At 33.3% G+C, this 18969-nt stretch overlaps 8 protein-coding genes and 2 pseudogenes across 10 annotated transcripts, besides 2 other annotated features; 5 read left to right on the forward strand and 5 right to left on the reverse strand.

The window, feature by feature from the left end:
* Positions 1–5500: part of a mobile genetic element that runs on past the window's edge.
* On the forward strand, positions 541–1000 carry TVAGG3_0455570 (annotated as a pseudogene). Its single transcript has one exon. A coding segment is annotated over exon 1 (460 nt).
* TVAGG3_0455580 (His-Me finger endonucleases family) lies at positions 1478–2062 on the reverse strand (the record flags this gene model as incomplete). Its single annotated transcript, XM_051234820.1, has 1 exon — positions 1478–2062. One exon carries the CDS (start codon positions 2060–2062, stop codon positions 1478–1480), a length of 585 nt encoding a protein of 194 aa, XP_051104550.1.
* TVAGG3_0455590 (uncharacterized protein) lies at positions 2229–3035 on the reverse strand (the record flags this gene model as incomplete). The annotated part of the gene is made up of 1 exon (XM_051234821.1): positions 2229–3035. The coding sequence occupies one exon, from the start codon at positions 3033–3035 to the stop codon at positions 2229–2231; it is 807 nt and encodes a 268-aa protein (XP_051104551.1).
* Positions 3948–4601, reverse strand: TVAGG3_0455600 (protein of unknown function, DUF4106 family; the record flags this gene model as incomplete). Its single annotated transcript, XM_051234822.1, has 1 exon — positions 3948–4601. One exon carries the CDS (start codon positions 4599–4601, stop codon positions 3948–3950), a length of 654 nt encoding a protein of 217 aa, XP_051104552.1.
* A 735-nt stretch (positions 5501–6235) lies between the features above and the next one.
* TVAGG3_0455610 lies at positions 6236–7138 on the reverse strand (annotated as a pseudogene). The gene has a single exon. A coding segment is annotated over exon 1 (903 nt).
* A 393-nt stretch (positions 7139–7531) lies between these two features.
* Positions 7532–8299, reverse strand: TVAGG3_0455620 (protein of unknown function, DUF4106 family; the record flags this gene model as incomplete). The annotated part of the gene is made up of 1 exon (XM_051234823.1): positions 7532–8299. A coding segment is annotated over one exon (768 nt), but the record flags the coding sequence as incomplete, so codon positions are not given.
* Positions 8300–10539: 2240 nt separating this feature from the next.
* Positions 10540–11478, forward strand: TVAGG3_0455630 (putative TM nitroreductase family; the record flags this gene model as incomplete). The annotated part of the gene is made up of 1 exon (XM_001304202.1): positions 10613–11440. One exon carries the CDS (start codon positions 10613–10615, stop codon positions 11438–11440), a length of 828 nt encoding a protein of 275 aa, XP_001304203.1.
* A 95-nt stretch (positions 11479–11573) lies between these two features.
* On the forward strand, positions 11574–15230 carry TVAGG3_0455640 (ankyrin repeat-containing family; the record flags this gene model as incomplete). The annotated part of the gene is made up of 1 exon (XM_001304203.1): positions 11574–15230. One exon carries the CDS (start codon positions 11574–11576, stop codon positions 15228–15230), a length of 3657 nt encoding a protein of 1218 aa, XP_001304204.1.
* Positions 15231–15518: 288 nt separating this feature from the next.
* Positions 15519–15968, forward strand: TVAGG3_0455650 (spectrin binding; the record flags this gene model as incomplete). The annotated part of the gene is made up of 1 exon (XM_001304204.1): positions 15519–15968. The coding sequence occupies one exon, from the start codon at positions 15519–15521 to the stop codon at positions 15966–15968; it is 450 nt and encodes a 149-aa protein (XP_001304205.1).
* Positions 15941–16981: a mobile genetic element.
* Positions 16982–18484: 1503 nt separating this feature from the next.
* On the forward strand, positions 18485–18894 carry TVAGG3_0455670 (2 iron, 2 sulfur cluster binding; the record flags this gene model as incomplete). The annotated part of the gene is made up of 1 exon (XM_001304205.2): positions 18502–18834. One exon carries the CDS (start codon positions 18502–18504, stop codon positions 18832–18834), a length of 333 nt encoding a protein of 110 aa, XP_001304206.1.
* Between the last annotated feature and the right edge of the window lie 75 nt (positions 18895–18969).

The raw sequence follows: 18969 nt of genomic DNA on the forward strand, positions 1-18969 counted from the left end.
AAGATTGCAATTTCTTCGAAATGTATTCTATCTCTTTCTGTTTGTTTCTGAAGTGTTTCTTCTCTAATATTCTCTGCATTTCCTCATTTGGGTCTTTAAACTTCGAATTGACATACTCATTTATAGCATTGTACTTCAAAACTCTTCTTTGGTACTTCTTTATCCAATCTAACAACTCAGTATCTTTATACATACTAACTTAGACTTTTTATATAATTCTTTGAACGAATTGACGGTTTGATCGAATTGACCAGAAGTACTACAAATAACAACTAACTCATAGAATGGGTTCTTCTCATCTAGTTCTTGTTGTTGTGCAGCCATTTTAAGATAAGTGAAAGTCTTACCCGACCCAGGTGGTGCGATTAGACCTGTTATACCATTCTGAGCAAATAGGAACTTGTCATGTATGGGTTTTATCTGAGCATTTTCTAACTTCCTCTTGTTCTTGTTTAAAACATTCTCAAATTTCTTGTCAATGTCAGCAAACTTTTTTTCTAACATATTTTTAGAAAAATTAAAATTTTTATCTTTTTGAAAATGTCTAGCGATTTCGCTATCTATATTCGAGACAAACTTTTCGACAGCAAAACATCTGTCGACCATAAAATCTTACATAGTGTAAACAAGAAAGGTGAATTTGTTCTAAAGTTCTGTTTCTGGGAATATGACAAGAACCATAAAACATTACAAAGAGCAGTCTTAAAATTTGTCAATGACAGACTTGTTGACAGAGATGACGCCTCTTGGAGAGATGAAGTCCAACAAAAGTTCTTAGAATGCAAAGAAGACACATGCGCTGTTCTTGAAGATGAAATAGAAAACAGAATAGAAGAGCTATTAAAGGACAAAGAACTTTTACATAAATATGGTTCTGAGAAATTTGACATAACTCCACCAGAAAGAAGAAGAAGAGAGAAAGAAAGAAAAGAAAGAAAAGAAAGTAGAAGAGAAGAAAGAACCTGAACCAGTTCCAGAGAAGGTGAGATATGACATGTAAAAATAAACTTTTATTTTTAGAACATTTCTGGGTCAATGTCAATGTTCTCTTCCTCTTTAGGAGCAAACACTGGCTTAGACTCTAAAATCTTTTTACCCAATTTACCTTGAACTTCAACTATCTTAGACTCATAATATTCATAGTCGTCTGCTTTCTTTGGTTCATAAGGTATAACAAGTTTGTATGCTTTGCCTTCTTTAAGGTTTGAAAACCTTCTGTCAAAATTTTCCTTGACTGTTAACAAACCTTCTATGTCTAAGTCTTCAAATTTCGCACCATTTTTAGTCACAATAGCAAACTTAACTGGTTCGATGTTCCAAACTTTGTCAAATGTAGACTTTTCAAAATGGTAGAAGTAAACATTCAAATAAGCGAATGGAGCTAACTTATCTTTGACTTCTGTCATATACTTGTTGACTGAGATGAATTTCATCATCTTTTCTATCGGATAAAAAAATATTTTTTTTAAAAAACGTTTTAAAATGGTATGCCATATAGCTTCTTGAATTTGTTAAGAAGTATTTTAACGTATTTTCCATCTGTATCTCTAGTGTTTACATAAGCATAGCCATCCTTAGTAAAACATACTTGTAATTTCCTATAGTTTACGCCGGTATAAAAGTAGAAAGAGTCTTGTTCTTCGCTATAGTAGTAAAACTCAAACGTATGCTTGCCATAGTCTGTAATTTCAATTGCTTCATCTTCTAGTTCGTCGACAAATTCGAATACAATATCTCTAAATTTGCTTTTGTTCTTATTGTTTTCAGAACGAGTAACCCAACGTAAATTTTCAAGTCTATTGTCATTTCTTATACGGTTTATATGGTCTACAAAAGGTAGATTGTTAGGGTTCGGTATAAAATGAGTTGCAATGACAACATGTTTTAAATAGTGTTTTCCACCCATCTTCATCCTAGCATATCCTTTATTTTGCTCCCATTCGCTTAAAACTCTTTTTGTCTTTTTGTTTCTGACTTCAAATGACTCACAACAGTGAATTTCATATTTCTCATCTAACAAACAAGTTTTCCAACAGTCTTTTCCGACAAACTCAGCGTACATTTCAAATAAAATAAAAAAATGTTTTTTTGAAAAAAATGTTTTAAAATGGTATGCCATATTTTACTATTTCATGCAATGTTTTACTTCTCATCTAACAAACATGTTGTCTGACGGTCTTCTCCAACAAAACTCAGCGTACATTTCAAATAAAATAAAAATATTTTTTTTATTCTTGACTTTGTTGTTGCATTTGTTCCATTTGTTGCATTTGTTGTTCTTGAGCTATTTGTTGTTGAAGTTGTTCTTGTAGTACAATACTTTCACCAGTTGCATCTTCCAATTCGAAACTTTCTGCCGTCATTGACAAATACATAGGACATAAAAGTTTTACAGGAACAAAGTTTGCGTCAACTAAGGTTAAGTTTATGTTTGCTAAAGTGTTTGAGTTCACTAAAGCTGAAAACTCTGCATTCGAATGAACAATAGGCAAACCAGCAGAGAAAGTGTTGTTTATACGCATGAGTATCTTTTGGTCATAGTAGTTTCTGTCGACATTCGAATAGCACTTTGAACCTAAGTTTGAAACAATATATAAAATAGGTGTACTTAAAGTCAATGGAACAGACAAACCTTGTATGACACCTTTTCCTGTTATAGGAAACTGTTGGTAGTAAAAACCAGATATAAGTTTTGTATTATAGCTCATATCGTTTATACTAAACTCAGTCGGACATCCAAACATAATGAAACCTGCTCTAGTTGCAGCACATGTTACATCCGTCCTTAAAGTATTAAATAAGTCAACAAAACCTGTTGGTGGTATATCTGAGTAAGTATCTTCAAAGAAGTATTTTTTACCATTCACAACAACAAAGTCTTCTGGTGTCAAAAGAGCAAAACAGGCTTTAGTCGTCATCGTGTTTAAGGTCAGTTTACAATATCGTCCTTGAGGACTTTGTAAGTTTGTTGTTATAGAATTATATGACTCAGGGTTTTTAGTCGTAATAGTATAAACCACTATGTCTTCTGCCATTTACTTAGCAACTAAATTTTAATGAAATGTTGTGGTCGTCAAATATTTTTATGACGTCTGGGAAACTATATTTTAAGTTCAACGTTTCACCTCCTTTCATAACGTATATCTTGTCAATGACATTATATGAAACACCACAGCAAGCAATGTCGGGTTCTATTTCTTTGATGTTTATATCGTCTGCCTCTGTCAAAAGTTTCAATAGTTCTTTCAAAATTTCATGAGGTGCGATGACATATGAGTTCACTTTTACAGGGTTGTGTTCGACCAAGTTTAACATTATACTAAAGCTTGACAAATCTTCTCCTGAGTTTTAAGTTTCTTTCAGTTGTGTAGTCGTTTCGAATATCTGCAACAGAACTTAAGTCTCTGCTAACTTCAGGATATGTTGGTTGTTCTTTTACAGGAACTATTGTTATACCATCTTCGTCTTCGTATGGTTTCCCCACTTCAACATCTCTGTCTTTGACATTGACAACAACACTTTGACTGTTTGTTTGAGTTGGTGAATTTAACTTCACATCTGCCACCGCCATTAAACCTTTTGAAACACTTACGCTTCTATTTTTCGGAAATGACATTTTACTTAGAATAAAAAGATGGACGTATTCGAGTATCTCTTCGAATTGAAGCAGAACAAAGTTTACACACACAAACAATACAAATACATTGACAGAATAGTTCTTTATACAAACAATGGAAAATGTTATAGAATAGCAGTCTTTGCTGAACCAAAATATTTTCATAAAGCAAAGAAAGTTGGTATAACTGAAATGGTGAAAGTTCTTGAAGCAGACAAAAATATAACAACAAAACTGACCGATATTTCTAAAGGAAAGTTTTTAATACAATATTATATCAAAACTGGCGTACTGTCAATATTTGACGGAGAGAAGTCAGTTCAAGAACAACTTACTGACCTGCTGCCAAAATCTGCTCGATGGAAGCTGTCGTTATACCAATCTGAGGAGCCCCAGCAGGTTTCATCGAACGAATTTTCAAAAGAGCATCTTCCGTGAAAAGTGCTATTGGTTTTGTAAACTTCTTTGCTTTCAATTCATTTGGACCGTCTCTGTCACCAGTATATTGTATTTGAACTGTACCAACAGTTGAAATACCACCCATAAAGTCTTCTGAGTCAGCAAATGGAATGCCAAGCCAAAAGTTTGAACGGTCTCCATTTGTATATTGAGTTTTTTGACCTCCTGTATGAGTCCATACTTTCACATATGGCATAATAGAACTTTGCATTTCAGGGTTAATGGTTGTTGTGAAGTTGTTGTTAAAGTTCATAGCATCTAATGTCAAGTTGTATGACCTCATATCCTCAACTGTAGAATATTCTTCTCTTGGATAATATTTGCCATCTATGTTTATATGGTATTTAATACCAGGGTTGTAGAAGCAAGAATAGTCATTTATAGTTCGTCTGAACAGTACAAACATAGTATCTGCATGTTTCATTGCAGTTGTTAAGGCAATATCTGTTCTTGCACCTGGGTCAGCACTTTGGTTTCCAACTTCACCTGCAAAGTCTTTGACAGATATTTGGTGTATAGGGAACATAAGTGGAACTGCAATATATTTGGCAGCTAAAGCATTTGAAATATCTGGGTCCAACATATAGACTGCAAGTCTGCTTTCTATTCTCTTGCATTCAAACTTTTCGCATGTAAACTTAACTGGGTCCCAAGCAGTTCCAGCAGCATTGAAATAATAGTTTACTTCAGTGTTGAGGTTTGAGAAACCAAAGTCTAAGTCAACTTTGTCTTTGCAAAATTCGGCGAATGACGTTTGATTTGCTCCCTTTACGTCTGTAAGAGTGAATGGGTCTTGTGTTGGTGCAATGACTAAGTTATTTTTGCTTGGAGTAAGTTCGATAGAAATTTTTCCTGCCCAGTTTGGCAAGTATCTTAAAAACCTGAAGATGAGGAAAGATGACAAAGGAACTCTAAGTTTCATTTTACTTTGGTTACTGCTGCTGCATTTTGTCCAGAAAGGTTAACATAAACTCCTGGAACGTTAGGGTCAAGTCTTCTTATTTTCTCAATAGTTGCATACTGGTCTGTTTGTTCTCTAGCTTGTGGTTGTACTGAGTTTCTCAAAGCGAACCATTCATAGTTTGCCCATGTTACTGTTTGAACTAAGTCAGAGTTAGAATATATCTTATATCCCATGAAAACTTCTGGAGCATATTGGTATCCGACATAGAAAATTCCATTGCAACCTTTCTTGTCAGACAACTTGGCAGAAGGTTTTATTTCAATGTCTTGTTCCACGTATAAGAAAGAGTTGTCAATAGAAATTATATGAAACCTGTCGCAAGCAATATCTACTGTTGTTGAAGAACCTTCTCCAAACTCACCTACGTTTCCATAAGAAACAGCAGTTGTATATTCGTAAGTTCCAGGAACTATTTCTGACCTTCTAATGGCATTGTCGCATTCGTTATACCATTCGGAAACATTTCCATTCATAGCATCCAAAACTGTTGGCGTTATATTCTGAGCGGCGTACATTTCATATGAGTAAAAATATAGAATAGTTGGATTTATATGTCATAATAGAACCCACGTGGACCAAGCTTTACTTTCTTCCTGACTGAGTTTTTAACTCTTCTTTTTCCTTCATTGCCCTCTGCTTGAAGTTGTTGCATCTTTGCATTATGTTCATCTAGTATGTTGCAAATTTCCCATGTCCTTTTTGCCTTTTGGCTCTGGTCGCCCATCTCAGGTAACCTATATCCTAGAAAGAGTTTGTCATAGTCTGTATTTGAGTCTTCGCGTATTGTTTGCATGACTCTTTCCTGAGTTTCCGGTTCAAGCTCTTCAAACAGTGCCTGTCCATATGGAATATGCTCGTTTCCAAATATATGTTTTTGTAGCCATTCTGGTTTTCTTTCCATGTTACCAACTATATCTTTTGTGAATGGGAAAGCTTTACCCAATCTTTCAGTCTTGCGTCGTTTATTTCTGTAGTTGGTTTTATTTTGTCAAGGAACATGTTTTTCAATACTAACATTTCATTTGGTACTGTCCATTTGAGTTTTCTTAAATATTCATCCCTTCTCAGTTCATTGTCTGCAAAGTAAGTTTTTATGACATTTTGTAAACTTTCGTTTGCAAGGTCATGTACAATAGGTTCTCTTCCTTCGCTGTCCTAACTTTCTTTCTAAACTCTTCACCAAATATACCATCTCTATGGTTCTGTGTAGTTCTTTGAGATAAATGTTCTAGAACGTCAGGTGTTATATTTCCATCAGCCATGTTCATTTCATACTGGTTCAAAATATCTGCATCTTTCATATCTTTCAATGGCATTAAAGCCGCGCTGAAAATACCAGCTATATCTGGTTCACCATTCACTTCCATTGCGTCTACAACTTCTTGGAATTGGTTGTAAGTTTATGAACCACCTATCCGGATTAGCTTTATGACCCCATCTCATTGTAGTTCCATCGTCTGCAGAAACAAAAGTAGGTTTGTTTCCATCTTGGCTAGGTTCTGAATGAACTTTAAACAATGTTTCATTTCTATATGTTTTCTTGAAATTTAACCTTTTATCTTCACCGAGTTCATCCGAAGATTGAACGTTAAATGCTCGTAAGTAAAAAGGGTTGTTGTATTTGTGTACATTTTTTTTCAGTTCTTCCATTCTATGCTGAATATTTTCATCTGGTGTTGGAGTCTTTTGTATGTCGGCAAACATTTTTCGATATTCTTCTACTATGTCAGCCGAATTTTTTTTAGACTCTTGGAAATATTCCATATTCTCCGCATACTCTTGTTGAGGGTCAAGATTTTTCGGCTGTTCCAAATCTTCATCTAGTTCTGTGAAGTTAGTTTCCAAAGGAGGACTTGTTCGTTTCCTTCAGGCTCTTCTAGCTGTTGTTGCTGAACTATTTCTTCCATGTCTGGTTGTATCTGAACTTCTTCCTGTGGAGTTTCTTGTACCTCATCTGCTGGCATTTCATATATTCCGAGACCGTTTTCAACAATTTCCCTATCTACGTCATCCGCATTCATAAGCTTTTGTTCTTTCGTTCCGTCTCTATTTTTTACGCGTTTCATGACGAAAGTTGAATTGTCATTTAGCTCTGACATCAAATATCTCGGAGTAAATTCATCCATGTCATTTGGATGATATGCTATTAAATCATATCCCTTAGCGAGCTTGTATTTTCCAGGTTTGAGATTATATCCGTTTTGGTGCTGAGCCATAAAGCTAAATAGGTTCGGGTCAGTATTTCCATCCTTGAACTTTCCAATAGCTTCTTTATATCTGTCACTAAAGTCAATACTATCTGGGAAACCACACTCTTCTTTAAGCATTTTTAAGAATTCTTGGTTTCCTTGTTCTCTACTTCTTTTATGTCCTTGCTCTGTTTGTGGAGGTGGTTGTTGTGCAGGGTTTTGAACTGTTGGTTGCTGTGCTGGTTGTTGTGTTGGTTGTTGTGCTGGTTGTTGTTGTTGTTGTGTTGGTTTTGGTGCATGCCTGTGTCTGTGTCCATGTGACGATGTAAATGTTTTAGGTAGTCCTGGTGCAGGTGCTTCTCTTGGAGGGTTTGGTGGTATATAAGTTCCACCAGCTGGCACATATGTTCCATCTGCAGCGTAATGTCCTACCTGACTTTTCGTTTTTAAGAAAGCATTTACTAGGTCTGTTTTGGTCTGTTGTAACTCTTTTTCTTGACTTTTCACAACAGTTGCTCTAACGGCGTCATAGGCACTTTGAACTGCCTGTCTCGTTGCTGCATCTGTTATTTTCGTCATATTTTGTGCTACTTCTTTTAACTCTTTGTCGAAACCTTCAGACTTCAGTTTCTTTCCAGATGAGAAGTCGTTCACTTGTTTCACCTTACTATGAAGAGCTTCGAAGGCGTTCTTAAAGTCAGCATTTGTTAAAGCTTCATTTGAACTGTCTTCATCCGCTTGTATTTTTGTCCTTATTGACCCTATAAGTTGGGCTGCTTTAGCGTTGGCTTGGGCATCTAACCAGTCATTGTTAGCTTTTATATATTCTGCGCTTTTCATTGCCTTTTGCATGGCTGCGTCGTTATTTTTACTTTCTTGTGCTAAGTTTTCATACTGTACGGTTTGGTTTTGCAACTGTAAAAGTTTTTCTGCCTTTACATTTGCTTCAACTTCTTTTTTATACTCATCGCTATCCATATATGTCTTCAGGGCTTTTTGTTTTATCTCTTCATCTTTCAGTACTTTATATTGAGTAGTATGGTTTTTCAAATTTATAACATCTTGTTCCATTTTTGCTACTTCTGCTGCTTTTTCTGACACTTTTTTCGCATATTCCTCTGTACTTAGTTCTTTCAGTTGTTCTTCTTTCTTCTTTTTCTCTACGTTTAACTCATTGAGTTTCTTTGTGTGTCTGTCATATTCTAGTTTCTTTTCGTTTTCACCTATTTGCTTCTGTATGTCTATGTTTGACTTTTTGACATCTGTTATTTGATTTTTGAGTGAACTCAAATTCATTTGACTTTGAGGGTTATAAGCTGTTCCGTCTGCAGCTCCACCATAGCCTGCCATTTTCGCTAAAAGTGCCGCTCTTAAACCTCCACTCTGTGCACCAATGACTCGGTTTAAGAGCATAGGGTTGCTTGACATTTGTTGCAACATAGTGGGGTCATTCATCATTTGTTGTTGCAACTGTTGTTGTGGTGTCAGTTTTACTATTGGATGTTTCAATGCTCTCTTCCTCTTACGTATATTCTTACGTAGCTTACGTGGCATTTTAAGTGAAGTTAAAAAGCGGTTTTTGACAGATGTTTATATGACACTTCTTCGTAAAGACTTTGTTAAGACTTCTTCATAAATGAGTGTAAATGACCCAAAAATATATTTTAGGTGAAGAGGTGAGATTTCACCTGTTTTTTCACCTAATTTTTCACCTCTTGAATTTTCATGAATTTCTTCGTAAAGACTTTGTTAAGACTTCTTCATCTAATTTCTCATGAACTTTCTTGTCTATGTTTTGTCAAGATTTCTTCGTAAAGACTTTGTTGAGATTTCTTCGTAAATGAGTGTAAATGACCCAAAAATATATTTTAGGTGAAGAGGTGAGATTTCACCTGTTTTTTCACCTAATTTTTCACCTCTTGAATTTTCATGAATTTCTTCGTAAAGACTTTGTTAAGACTTCTTCATCTAATTTCTCATGAACTTTCTTGTCTATGTTTTGTCAAGATTTCATCGTAAAGACTTTGTTGAGATTTCTTCGTAAATGAGTGTAAATGACCCAAAAATATATTTTAGGTGAAGAGGTGAGATTTCACCTCTTTTTTCACCTCATTTCTCACCTCTTGAATTTTCATGAAAAGACTTTGTTAAGACTTCTTCATCTAATTTCTCATGAACTTTCTTGTCTATGTTTTGTCAAGATTTCATCGTAAAGACTTTGTTGAGATTTCTTCGTAAATGACCCTAGTAGTATATTTTTGGTGTAAATTTCATGAAAATTCAAGAGGGTGAGAAATGAGGTGAAAAAAGAGGTGAAATCTCACCTCTTCACCTAAACATTATTTTTGTCTGATTTTACGAAGAAGTCTTGACAAAACATTTACGAAGAAGTCTTGACAAAACATTTACGATGAAGAAGTCTTGACAAAACATTTACGATGAAATCATGAGTTTTCTACGATGTTAGAAAAGAGGTTAGAAAAGAGGTTAGATCTAACATTCTAACATAAACATTATTTTTGTCTGATTTTACGAAGAAGTCTTGACAAAACATTTACGATGAAGAAGTCTTGACAAAACATTTACGAAGAAATCATGACAAAACATTTACGTTCATGTTTGACAAAACATTTACGAAGAAGTCTTGACAAAACATTTACGAAGAAGTCTTGACAAAACATTTACGAAGAAGTCTTGACAAAACATTTACGAAGAAGTCTTGACAAAACATTTACGATGAAGAAGTCTTGACAAAACATCCTCAGGGCTAGAAGGCACGAAGTGCCTGGAAGCCCCACTACTTTTTTTTTTTTTTTTTTTTTTTTTTTAAAACTGTGAAGAATTTCAACAAAGCTTGCATATATTGAAATTCAACTGTTAAAAATTTTCATATCAATTGAAATTTTCTGATATTCTTTTAACCTATCATAGTTATATAAATTTTATGTAAATAATTGCCCGTTAAAACCTCCATTTTTCCACAGAAAATGAATTGTTATTAAAATAGATATATAATTTAAATTATAATTAGAGACTTTCACTATATTTTTCTGAAAGTAATTCTATCAAAAAATAATTAAATTAAAATCACACTAATTCCTATATATTATATGATTTTATATGGTATTATTGATACGATTATTGATTTTCTCATAAAATTGATATGAATTTTGAATCAATAAAAATCTGTGTCATATATTATTTGATTGTAATATATCATTATTGACGGTTGAATTAACAATTTTTTGTAGTCCTTCAAAATTGAATGCCTATTCCCATTCAAAATTAATTATTTAGAACTGCGAAGTTTACATGTATGTAGTTATAAATTAAAATAATGTCGATTTCTCAAATTTGATTTGCCATTCAAAACAACTTTTAATAATGGTTCTTTTGAACATCGTCGATACTTTTAAAGTACGCCGCTCTGTTCGGAGCTTTACAGGTCAAATATCAAAAGAAAACAGCCAGATTATTGAGAATATCATTAAGGAATGTAACGCACTTAAATCTCCATTTGGAAAGAATACCGAAATTTCGCTAACTGAGCCTGGTATCGGAACTTATGGTGTAATAAGTAATGAATCTGGTTGGATAGCAATTAAAATTCCAGTAGGTGTAGAAAAAAAGGAAGATTACTATCAATACTTAATCGATGGTGCATTCAAAGGCTCGGTTGCTGTTATGAAACTAACCCAAAATGGAATTGGAACGGTTTGGGTTGGCGGGTCTTTCAATGAAAAAATTGTCGAATCCAGATTTCCAGGATATCATATTCCTTGCGTAATAGCGTATGGCATCTCATCTGATAAAACTAAAATAATGGATCATTGCATGAAAATACTGCGCGGAAGATCAAGATTTGATTATACTTATTTATTTTATGACGAAAAGGCTCATACATCACTAAAAAAGCAGCCTGAAGGCAAGATTGGAGAAATACTGGAATGTGTTCGTTGGCTTCCTTCAGGTATTAACAAACAATCCTGGAGAATTTCTTTCAATGAAAATGAAAGGAAATTCAGAATATTCGATTACTATAACCTATCCAACGGATATTCTCCATTTGATATAGGAATCATGATTGGAGGATTTTATTTTTATTCCCAAGGACATTATAAAGTTGAATTTGAAAATTATCAAGAGTCTTATCCATCTGGAGGAAAATATATATGTTCAATAATTCTTGATGAATCGTTGTTTAACACGTAAAATTGTTTTTACAAATTTTTCTTGTACTTAGTTCTCACCTCCATTGTTGTTTTTAAATATAAAAATTTAAGAATTTTTGAATTCATTTGATCAAATAAAATTTGATGACATTTTTTTATAGGCAAATTGAAAGATGACAGAATTGGATGCCGAAAACCAAATTTTTAAGGATGTACATCCTCGGATAGCTCCTGTTGATGCTTCAACATTTGAATATGCACCTGATAGCCTAATATATGCAGTTAAAAAGAAAAATAAAAATGATCTCGATCGTTTACTTGCTAGTGGTTTTCAAATCAACAGCAGAGATTCAGAAGATGTATCGTTACTTCATTATGCTGTTAAAACTGGTGATCCTGAATTTTTTGAATACGTTATTTCCAAAAACCCTCATGTAAATGTAGTTTCCAGGGATGAAACAATTCTCATGACAGCAGCAAGTAAAAAGAATGAGCAGATTATACGTATTTTAATTGAAAAAGGTGCGACTCAAGATTACGTAACAGCAAAAGGAAAAATTGCCTTAGATTTTGGCAATGAATCTGCTAGAAAGGTGCTTGTTAACTATACAGGTGATGATTTAAAGTCAAAGCGCAAAATATGTGAAGCAGCTAGAGAAAATAATACAGAAGAAGTTCTATATCTACTTGCAAAAGGCTCTTCTATCAACGAAAAGGATAAAGATGGTATGACGCCATACTTATATGCTTGCAAAAATGGCAATCTTAGCCTATTATCAATCCTCACGAAACTTGGATGCAATGAAGAAGTATCTGATAATGACGGTAACAACGGAGCGTTTTTAGCTACTCTAAATAGACAGCACAAAATTCTCAAATTCTTATATTTACGTGGCATTGATTTTAAATTTGCTATTAAAGGCGAAACTATGCTACATGTTGCTATAATTAATAACGATTTCGATACTGTGAAGTATCTACTTGATCTTAAATTTGATCAATCTATCAGAAACAAAGATGGATTGGGTTCATTATTTTATGCAATTTCGCTCGATAGAGATAAAATTATCCCTCTCCTCTACAACGAGAAGTCAAAGGATGAGACATATAATGACATGAATCCTGTGATGTTTGCAGTCGAGAAAAACCGACTCAACACTGTAAAAAAGCTCGTTGAACTTAAAAGTGACACCAGATATCGAAATCAGCAAGGATTTGATTCATTCACTCAAGCCGTTAAGAATGGTTTTATCGATATAGCCAACTTTTTGATAGAATCTGGAATTGATGTCAACGAAAACGGTCCTGGAGGTGACTCTGCCTTAATGACCGCAATTAGATACTCAAACTTGGAGATGCAGAAATTTATCCTGTATAAAAACTGTTCACTCACGACTGAAAACAAAACAGGAGAGAATTGCTATCAATATTGCGTTCTCTACAAGAAATATGATATTATAAATCTTCTACTTCAAAAAGTTAATGATGATCAAACATACAAAATGGCAAGGAAGTCACTCTACATGGCAATCGAAGCAAATGATTTTGATTCCACAAAGATTCTCCTTGATTTCTTCAATCGTGAAAATAAAGATCCATATGATTGTCTTGTGAAATACGCGAAGACGCAAGAGATGCGAGCACTTCTAATTAAAGCTGACCAAAATGATGTAAAGCTAAAAGTTAAAAAGGGTAGAACAATATTTGATAGCTGCTCAGAAAATTTTGTTCAGGAAATCAAATATTTTATAGTTCAAAACGAAGGAAACTTAGAAATGCGTAATCCTAGCGGATGGACTCCATTAATTATGGCGGCTGGTTGCGGACAAATAGATTCTGTTAAATACCTTGTATCAATCGGCGCTGACAGATTTGCCAAAACAAACGGCGGTTCAACAGCTATTTCAATCGCAACTCAGTATGGATATACCAAAATAATTGACTATTTAATGTCAGTTGGCCTCAGTCCAAACGATTTCGTTTCTGGTGGTCAAAATTGCTTATGTTTGGCAGCATCTGAAGGAAAAATTGATGTCGTAAGGTTCCTCGTTGAAGAAAAATCTATTGACATCAATGAGAAAAATCAATACGGCAAGAAAGCCATCTTCTGTGCAACAGAAAAAGGCAGAAATGAAGTCGTTCAGTATTTAATCTCAAAAGGAGCTGATGTCAATGATATCGGCTTTGATGGAATTCCTCTTGCTTTTCTTGCATATCAGAAAGGGCAAAATGAGGTTTACAAAACATTAATAGAAAACGGTGCGCAAACAAATGTTAACGATAAGAATGGCCTAAATATGTTTCATTATGCCGCAACGAGAAATGATATTGAAACAGCTCAGAAATGTATCGAAAGCGGTGCCGATATCAATGAAGCCAGAGAATCAGATCATCTGACACCATACCTTATAGCTTGTTACAGCGGATCACTTGAATTCTTGCAATTCCTGGAACAGAAAGGTGCTGTTTTTGATTTGGAAAGTTGTAATGGCGTTGGTCCCCTTTATGCAGCAAGCGAGGGTGGTCATTTAAACGTTGTTCAATATTTAATAGAAGTCAAGAATATTACAAGTAAAAAGGATATCCATGGAATGACACCACTTCTTGTAGCATGCAAATTTGGTCATGAAAATATTGTTGATTATTTATTGACCAAAGGCTCTGATTATAGTGAGCGAGATAATGAAAACTGCAGCGCCCTTTATTATGCATGCCAAAATGGATCATTATCACTTGTCAAAAAACTTGTGGAATCGAAGAAATTTGATGTTAATGAAAAATGCTGGAATGGAAACACTTGTTTGCATGTAGCTTGTCTCAACGGAAATGCAGATGTAGTGAAATATTTGATTAGGAAGAAAGCATCCCTTGATCAACGTACAAAAAGTGATAGTTTGCCGATTCACCTAGCTGCTCAAAATAATCATTCAGGTGTTTTGAAAGTTTTACTGAATGCTAATAAAGAGATGATAGATGAAAGAGGATATAACTACAACACTCCTTTAACCATTGCATGCCTGAATGAAGCCTATGAAGCGGCAAAGTTTTTATTACAAAATGGTGCCAAAATCAATGCAAGAAACGCAACAAGGCTCTCTGTGATGCACCTTGCTGCTGCAGAAGGCAGAATTTATTTAATAAGAGAACTCCTCAAGCTTGGTTTCGACGTTAACGAGAAACTAGATAATGAAACTCCTCTTGGTAGGGCATCAATGCATTGTCAATGGGATACTGTTACATTTTTGCTTTCAAATGGAGCTGTAAAAGAAAATACAAAGGCATATTCAGCACTCCATAGATGTGTTGCTGAAGATAGAATGAGTCATTTCAAGAAGCTATTAACACTTGGATTCAAGATGGAAGAAAAAGGAATCAAAGGAAGAACACCTATTGTCACTGCTATTCTCAACAAAAACATGGATTTCATTGACTATTTTATTGAAAACAATGTCGAATTAAACGCGAAAGATGATGAAAACATGACTCCAATTTATCATGCAATAACTGTTGGCTCTAAAGATATTCTTGAAAAATTGATTCAGAATGGATCTCTTGTAAATTATCAAAGACTTCAAGATACTCCTGTTATGTTTGCTATTTCTAATTCAAATTCAGAGATGCTCAAAATCCTCTTGGACAATGGAGCAGATCCGAATCTTGACTCTAAAATTGGAAAATTCCCGGCCCATTTCGCTGTCCTCAAGGATGATTCGAATTTTCTTCAGATATTATCTGGTTATGAAACAAACTATAATGTCAAAGATAGAGAATTTGAATTTTCTCCACTTGTAATGTTAATAGTTAATAAAAAGGAAGTCAACACTAAGTAGCTGCTCGATCGCAAAGTTGATGTCACTATCAAAGATAAAAAAGGAAAATCTGCTTTTTATTACGCACTTTCAAGCTCGTTGCTTGACACTGCAGAGGAAATTAGAAAACTAGGAGGTGACGTAAATGAAAAAGATGCTAATGATGAACCTATCATTATTCATTGCCTCAAGCACAACTTGAGAGATTCTGTTTTTTATTTACTAGACCATGATGTTGATGTCAACACAAAATCAAAATCAGGAAACACAATTTTGATTAAGGCATTGACAAAGAAATCTGACAAAGAAATGGCAATCAAAATTATCGAAAAAGGAGCTGATCTTAATATTCCAAGTAAAACAGGTGATTATCCTATCCACATATGTATTAAAAATAATTATCCTGATATTGTCAAACTTTTAATTTCCCATGATTGCAATTTGAATGTACAAAATAAAGCTGGTCAATACCCATTAACATTAACAAATTGGGAAACTGTTGATGATAAATCACTTGCAAAACTCTTAAAGAAGAATGGCGCTAAAGATCTTTGTTTCGAAAAGATGTGTGAAGATAAGAAACTTCAATTCGAGCACCAGGAAGCAATCAATGAAAAGAGAAAGCAAATGCTTGAGCAAACCTCCATTGAATTAGACAAGGATTATGAAACAATCGAAAAACAAAAAGATGAGAAAATGGCAGAAGTTTCTAAACTCGAAAACGATCTTAAGGGTGCACCCGCATGTACGTTTATTTGAGAGGAAGAGGATTACCCTCTCAATTTTGAAAGCTTCGTTAACTTAATATCTCGATGAATATTGGATTAAAATTGAATTTGCCCATACCAATATATCTGATACAATATCCTTAAGTTTTACTAAAAAGAATTTTTTAAAATCCCTGCAGATTCGGGGATTTTTAAATTTTTTGATTTTTTTCGAAAATTTTTCGAGAAAAAAATATTTTCAGAAGAGCCTTAACGGCTAAGTTTTATGTTTAATGTTGAGTATCAAAAAGAATGGGCATCTGATATAGCCATCATATATCCCAGAAGCAAATAAAAATTCTGACTTTTTAAGCATAAAAAATGAAATTTTATTTTTTGCAAAAAACAGGCCCCCCTGATGTACGTTTATTTGAGAGGAGGAGGATTAAATTTTTGAAAGCACTAAAATTTGTAAATATGCTAGTTATATAATAATATGCATTATTTTAAAAAATAAAAATTAAAGCACGTTAAAATCTTTTTTGATGAATTTTTACAAAAGCTACTCAGGATAATGCAAGATATGAGTAGTTAAACATAAATTTCAAATCAGATTTTACTTATAATAAATATTTTAAATTTCCGAAAATTAAGTTCAGATCGACTCTATACGTAGTAAATACTAAATAAGGTGCCAAAAACCTATTAAACAGTATCAAAACTATCAAGATTGTAATGTTTTTGAAGAAAAATTTATAGAATTATGGACTTCAAACAGATATTATGTAAATAAAAATAATATAATGAATTTATTTATTCGTATAATAGCAGTAATAAGTCGATTATTCACTTCTACTTCTGAGATTTGAATTTAATTTCGACAGAAAAAGAGATTCAAGAGGAAAATACTAGGGGATACAAACAGCCACCATGACAGGATTATTATGGAGCCAAGTTGTATTTTTTGATATTTTTAGAGTTTTCCTACCTATTTAGGTACCAAGTTATTGCTTAAAAATTAAGGTTCTAAATTCTGAAGTTTACATGATCCTCCCGGGCGCACCCTTAAAGAAAATCAGGCCAAAAAAGAAGTTCAACCGCCTCCAGAGCAGTCTGAAATTGAAAAAATTGATGCCGCTATTGTCCAAATTCAAAGTGAGCTCACTAAGAAAGGAGTTGAATTGAATAGCATCCTTGATTCAGAGCATGAAATTATTAGAAAGAAAGAAGTCTATAACGCAGATGTTAACAAGTTACAAACTGATAACGAGCAATTGAAGACAGATAAAGAGAATCTGCAAAAACGAATTGAGGCATATGATGCTTTAGATAATTAATTATTTAAATAATTTTTATTATTATTAGTAATATTGATATTGAATTTTGTAGAGTTTTGAAGGTTTCAATTTTGAATGCAATTCAATTTTTTATAAATAACATATTGAAGAAATAATAAATATTTTGGTACGGCAACTCTATAAATATTGAATAAAAATTTTGTGAAACAAAAGTGACAACTTAATGTAAGGGTTTCGTTTTGCGAAAAAAACGTACAATACGCAATTTCGCTAAAAAAAACATTTAGCTAGCAATTTCGACCTTTGACTCCACTCAAGACGTCACTTTTTTAATTTTGCGGTATCATATTTTTGGAAAATCTTTATGAATATTATATAAAAAGTCTCTTTAATATCTATATTTCATATTTTTATCGATTTTTAAAGTTTTTGCGAAAAGTATTCAATTATTTTTGCTATTTGGTCGGGTAAATGTCAGATTTGCGACATTTTCTGATATGATATTCAGATTCTACGTTGATAATAATGCATATAGAACCCTCTTGCTATTGTGTCAAAATTGCGAAACCGATAGCAAAAATATCTCGCAATATCAAAATTGAGATATTGAGTGAATTATGCATTATAGAGATTAAAAATCTGATTTGTGAAAACATCTCATCAGTTTCTAGCTAATTCAAAAATCTTTACTATCTTATTCGATTAAAATGAAAAGGGAATAGTTTCATTATGCTTTAAATGACAGCCTTATAATATAATCATAGTTTTCGCTCAATATGCAGCATTTTTTTTTCGAAATCTATGGTCAATATCCTAAATACTGATTGCTTTGCATTCATATCTCTTACATTTTCTATACCCACATCACTATTCATTGCTATTCCTATCTTTTTCATTTTTGTTTGTTTCTCATAATTTCTCAAAAAACATGATAACTTGATATTTGTAAATATCATACTTTATAACGTAAATAAGAACTTGACCTATTAAGAAAAGCAGTAATGAAAAGAAAATCTGAAATTCATAAAAATTACAAGTTTCTGATGACAATTAGCTTAATTAAACCAGGTACAAGATTATATAATTGTATTTTCTATCCAATTATCCATATAATATCTTATCCAGAAAAAATAACTTGATCAATACCAAATGATTTTTTAACTAGTAAATAAAGTATTTTCTTTACACACACATTGTATATCATAGTTTTTTTTTTGGTTTCGCAAAACATCCAAAAACAAATATGCTATAAAAGTGACAATTTTAGCAAAACGAAACCCTTACTTAATGCTTTGTCAACAATCGAATATTCGGTACTTTCCTTCCTTAACAATAGTAAATTCAAAAGGAGAAAAAACGAAAGTTGATTTCGAAGATGGACAAAGACTTTTTGATGCAGTTGAAGGAACCAAGGCAGAATATATTCGTGGAGAATGCGGTGGCAATATGTCCTGCGGTCTATGCTTTGTCGAGGTACCCCCTAATGCTTTCAAACAGCCTGATGTTAAAGAAATGGATTTATTAGAAGAAACGGATGGTACTACAAAATACTCAAGACTTGCTTGTCAGTTAATTCTTGGACCTCAGTTCGAAGATGTCGAAATTCATGTACGTCAATAAGATTAAATAATTATATATGTTATAATTTTTATTTTTATAAAACTAAACAAGTACAAAAACATAAAATTAAGCCAGATCGATTAACACTTCTAATTGGGATTTTTAATGCTAGATAAGTATATTAGAAATGTTTAA

The sequence above is a fragment of the Trichomonas vaginalis genome, chromosome V, assembly GCF_026262505.1.
Source record: "Trichomonas vaginalis G3 chromosome V, whole genome shotgun sequence".
In the NCBI taxonomy this organism is placed as follows: domain Eukaryota; phylum Parabasalia; order Trichomonadida; family Trichomonadidae; genus Trichomonas; species Trichomonas vaginalis.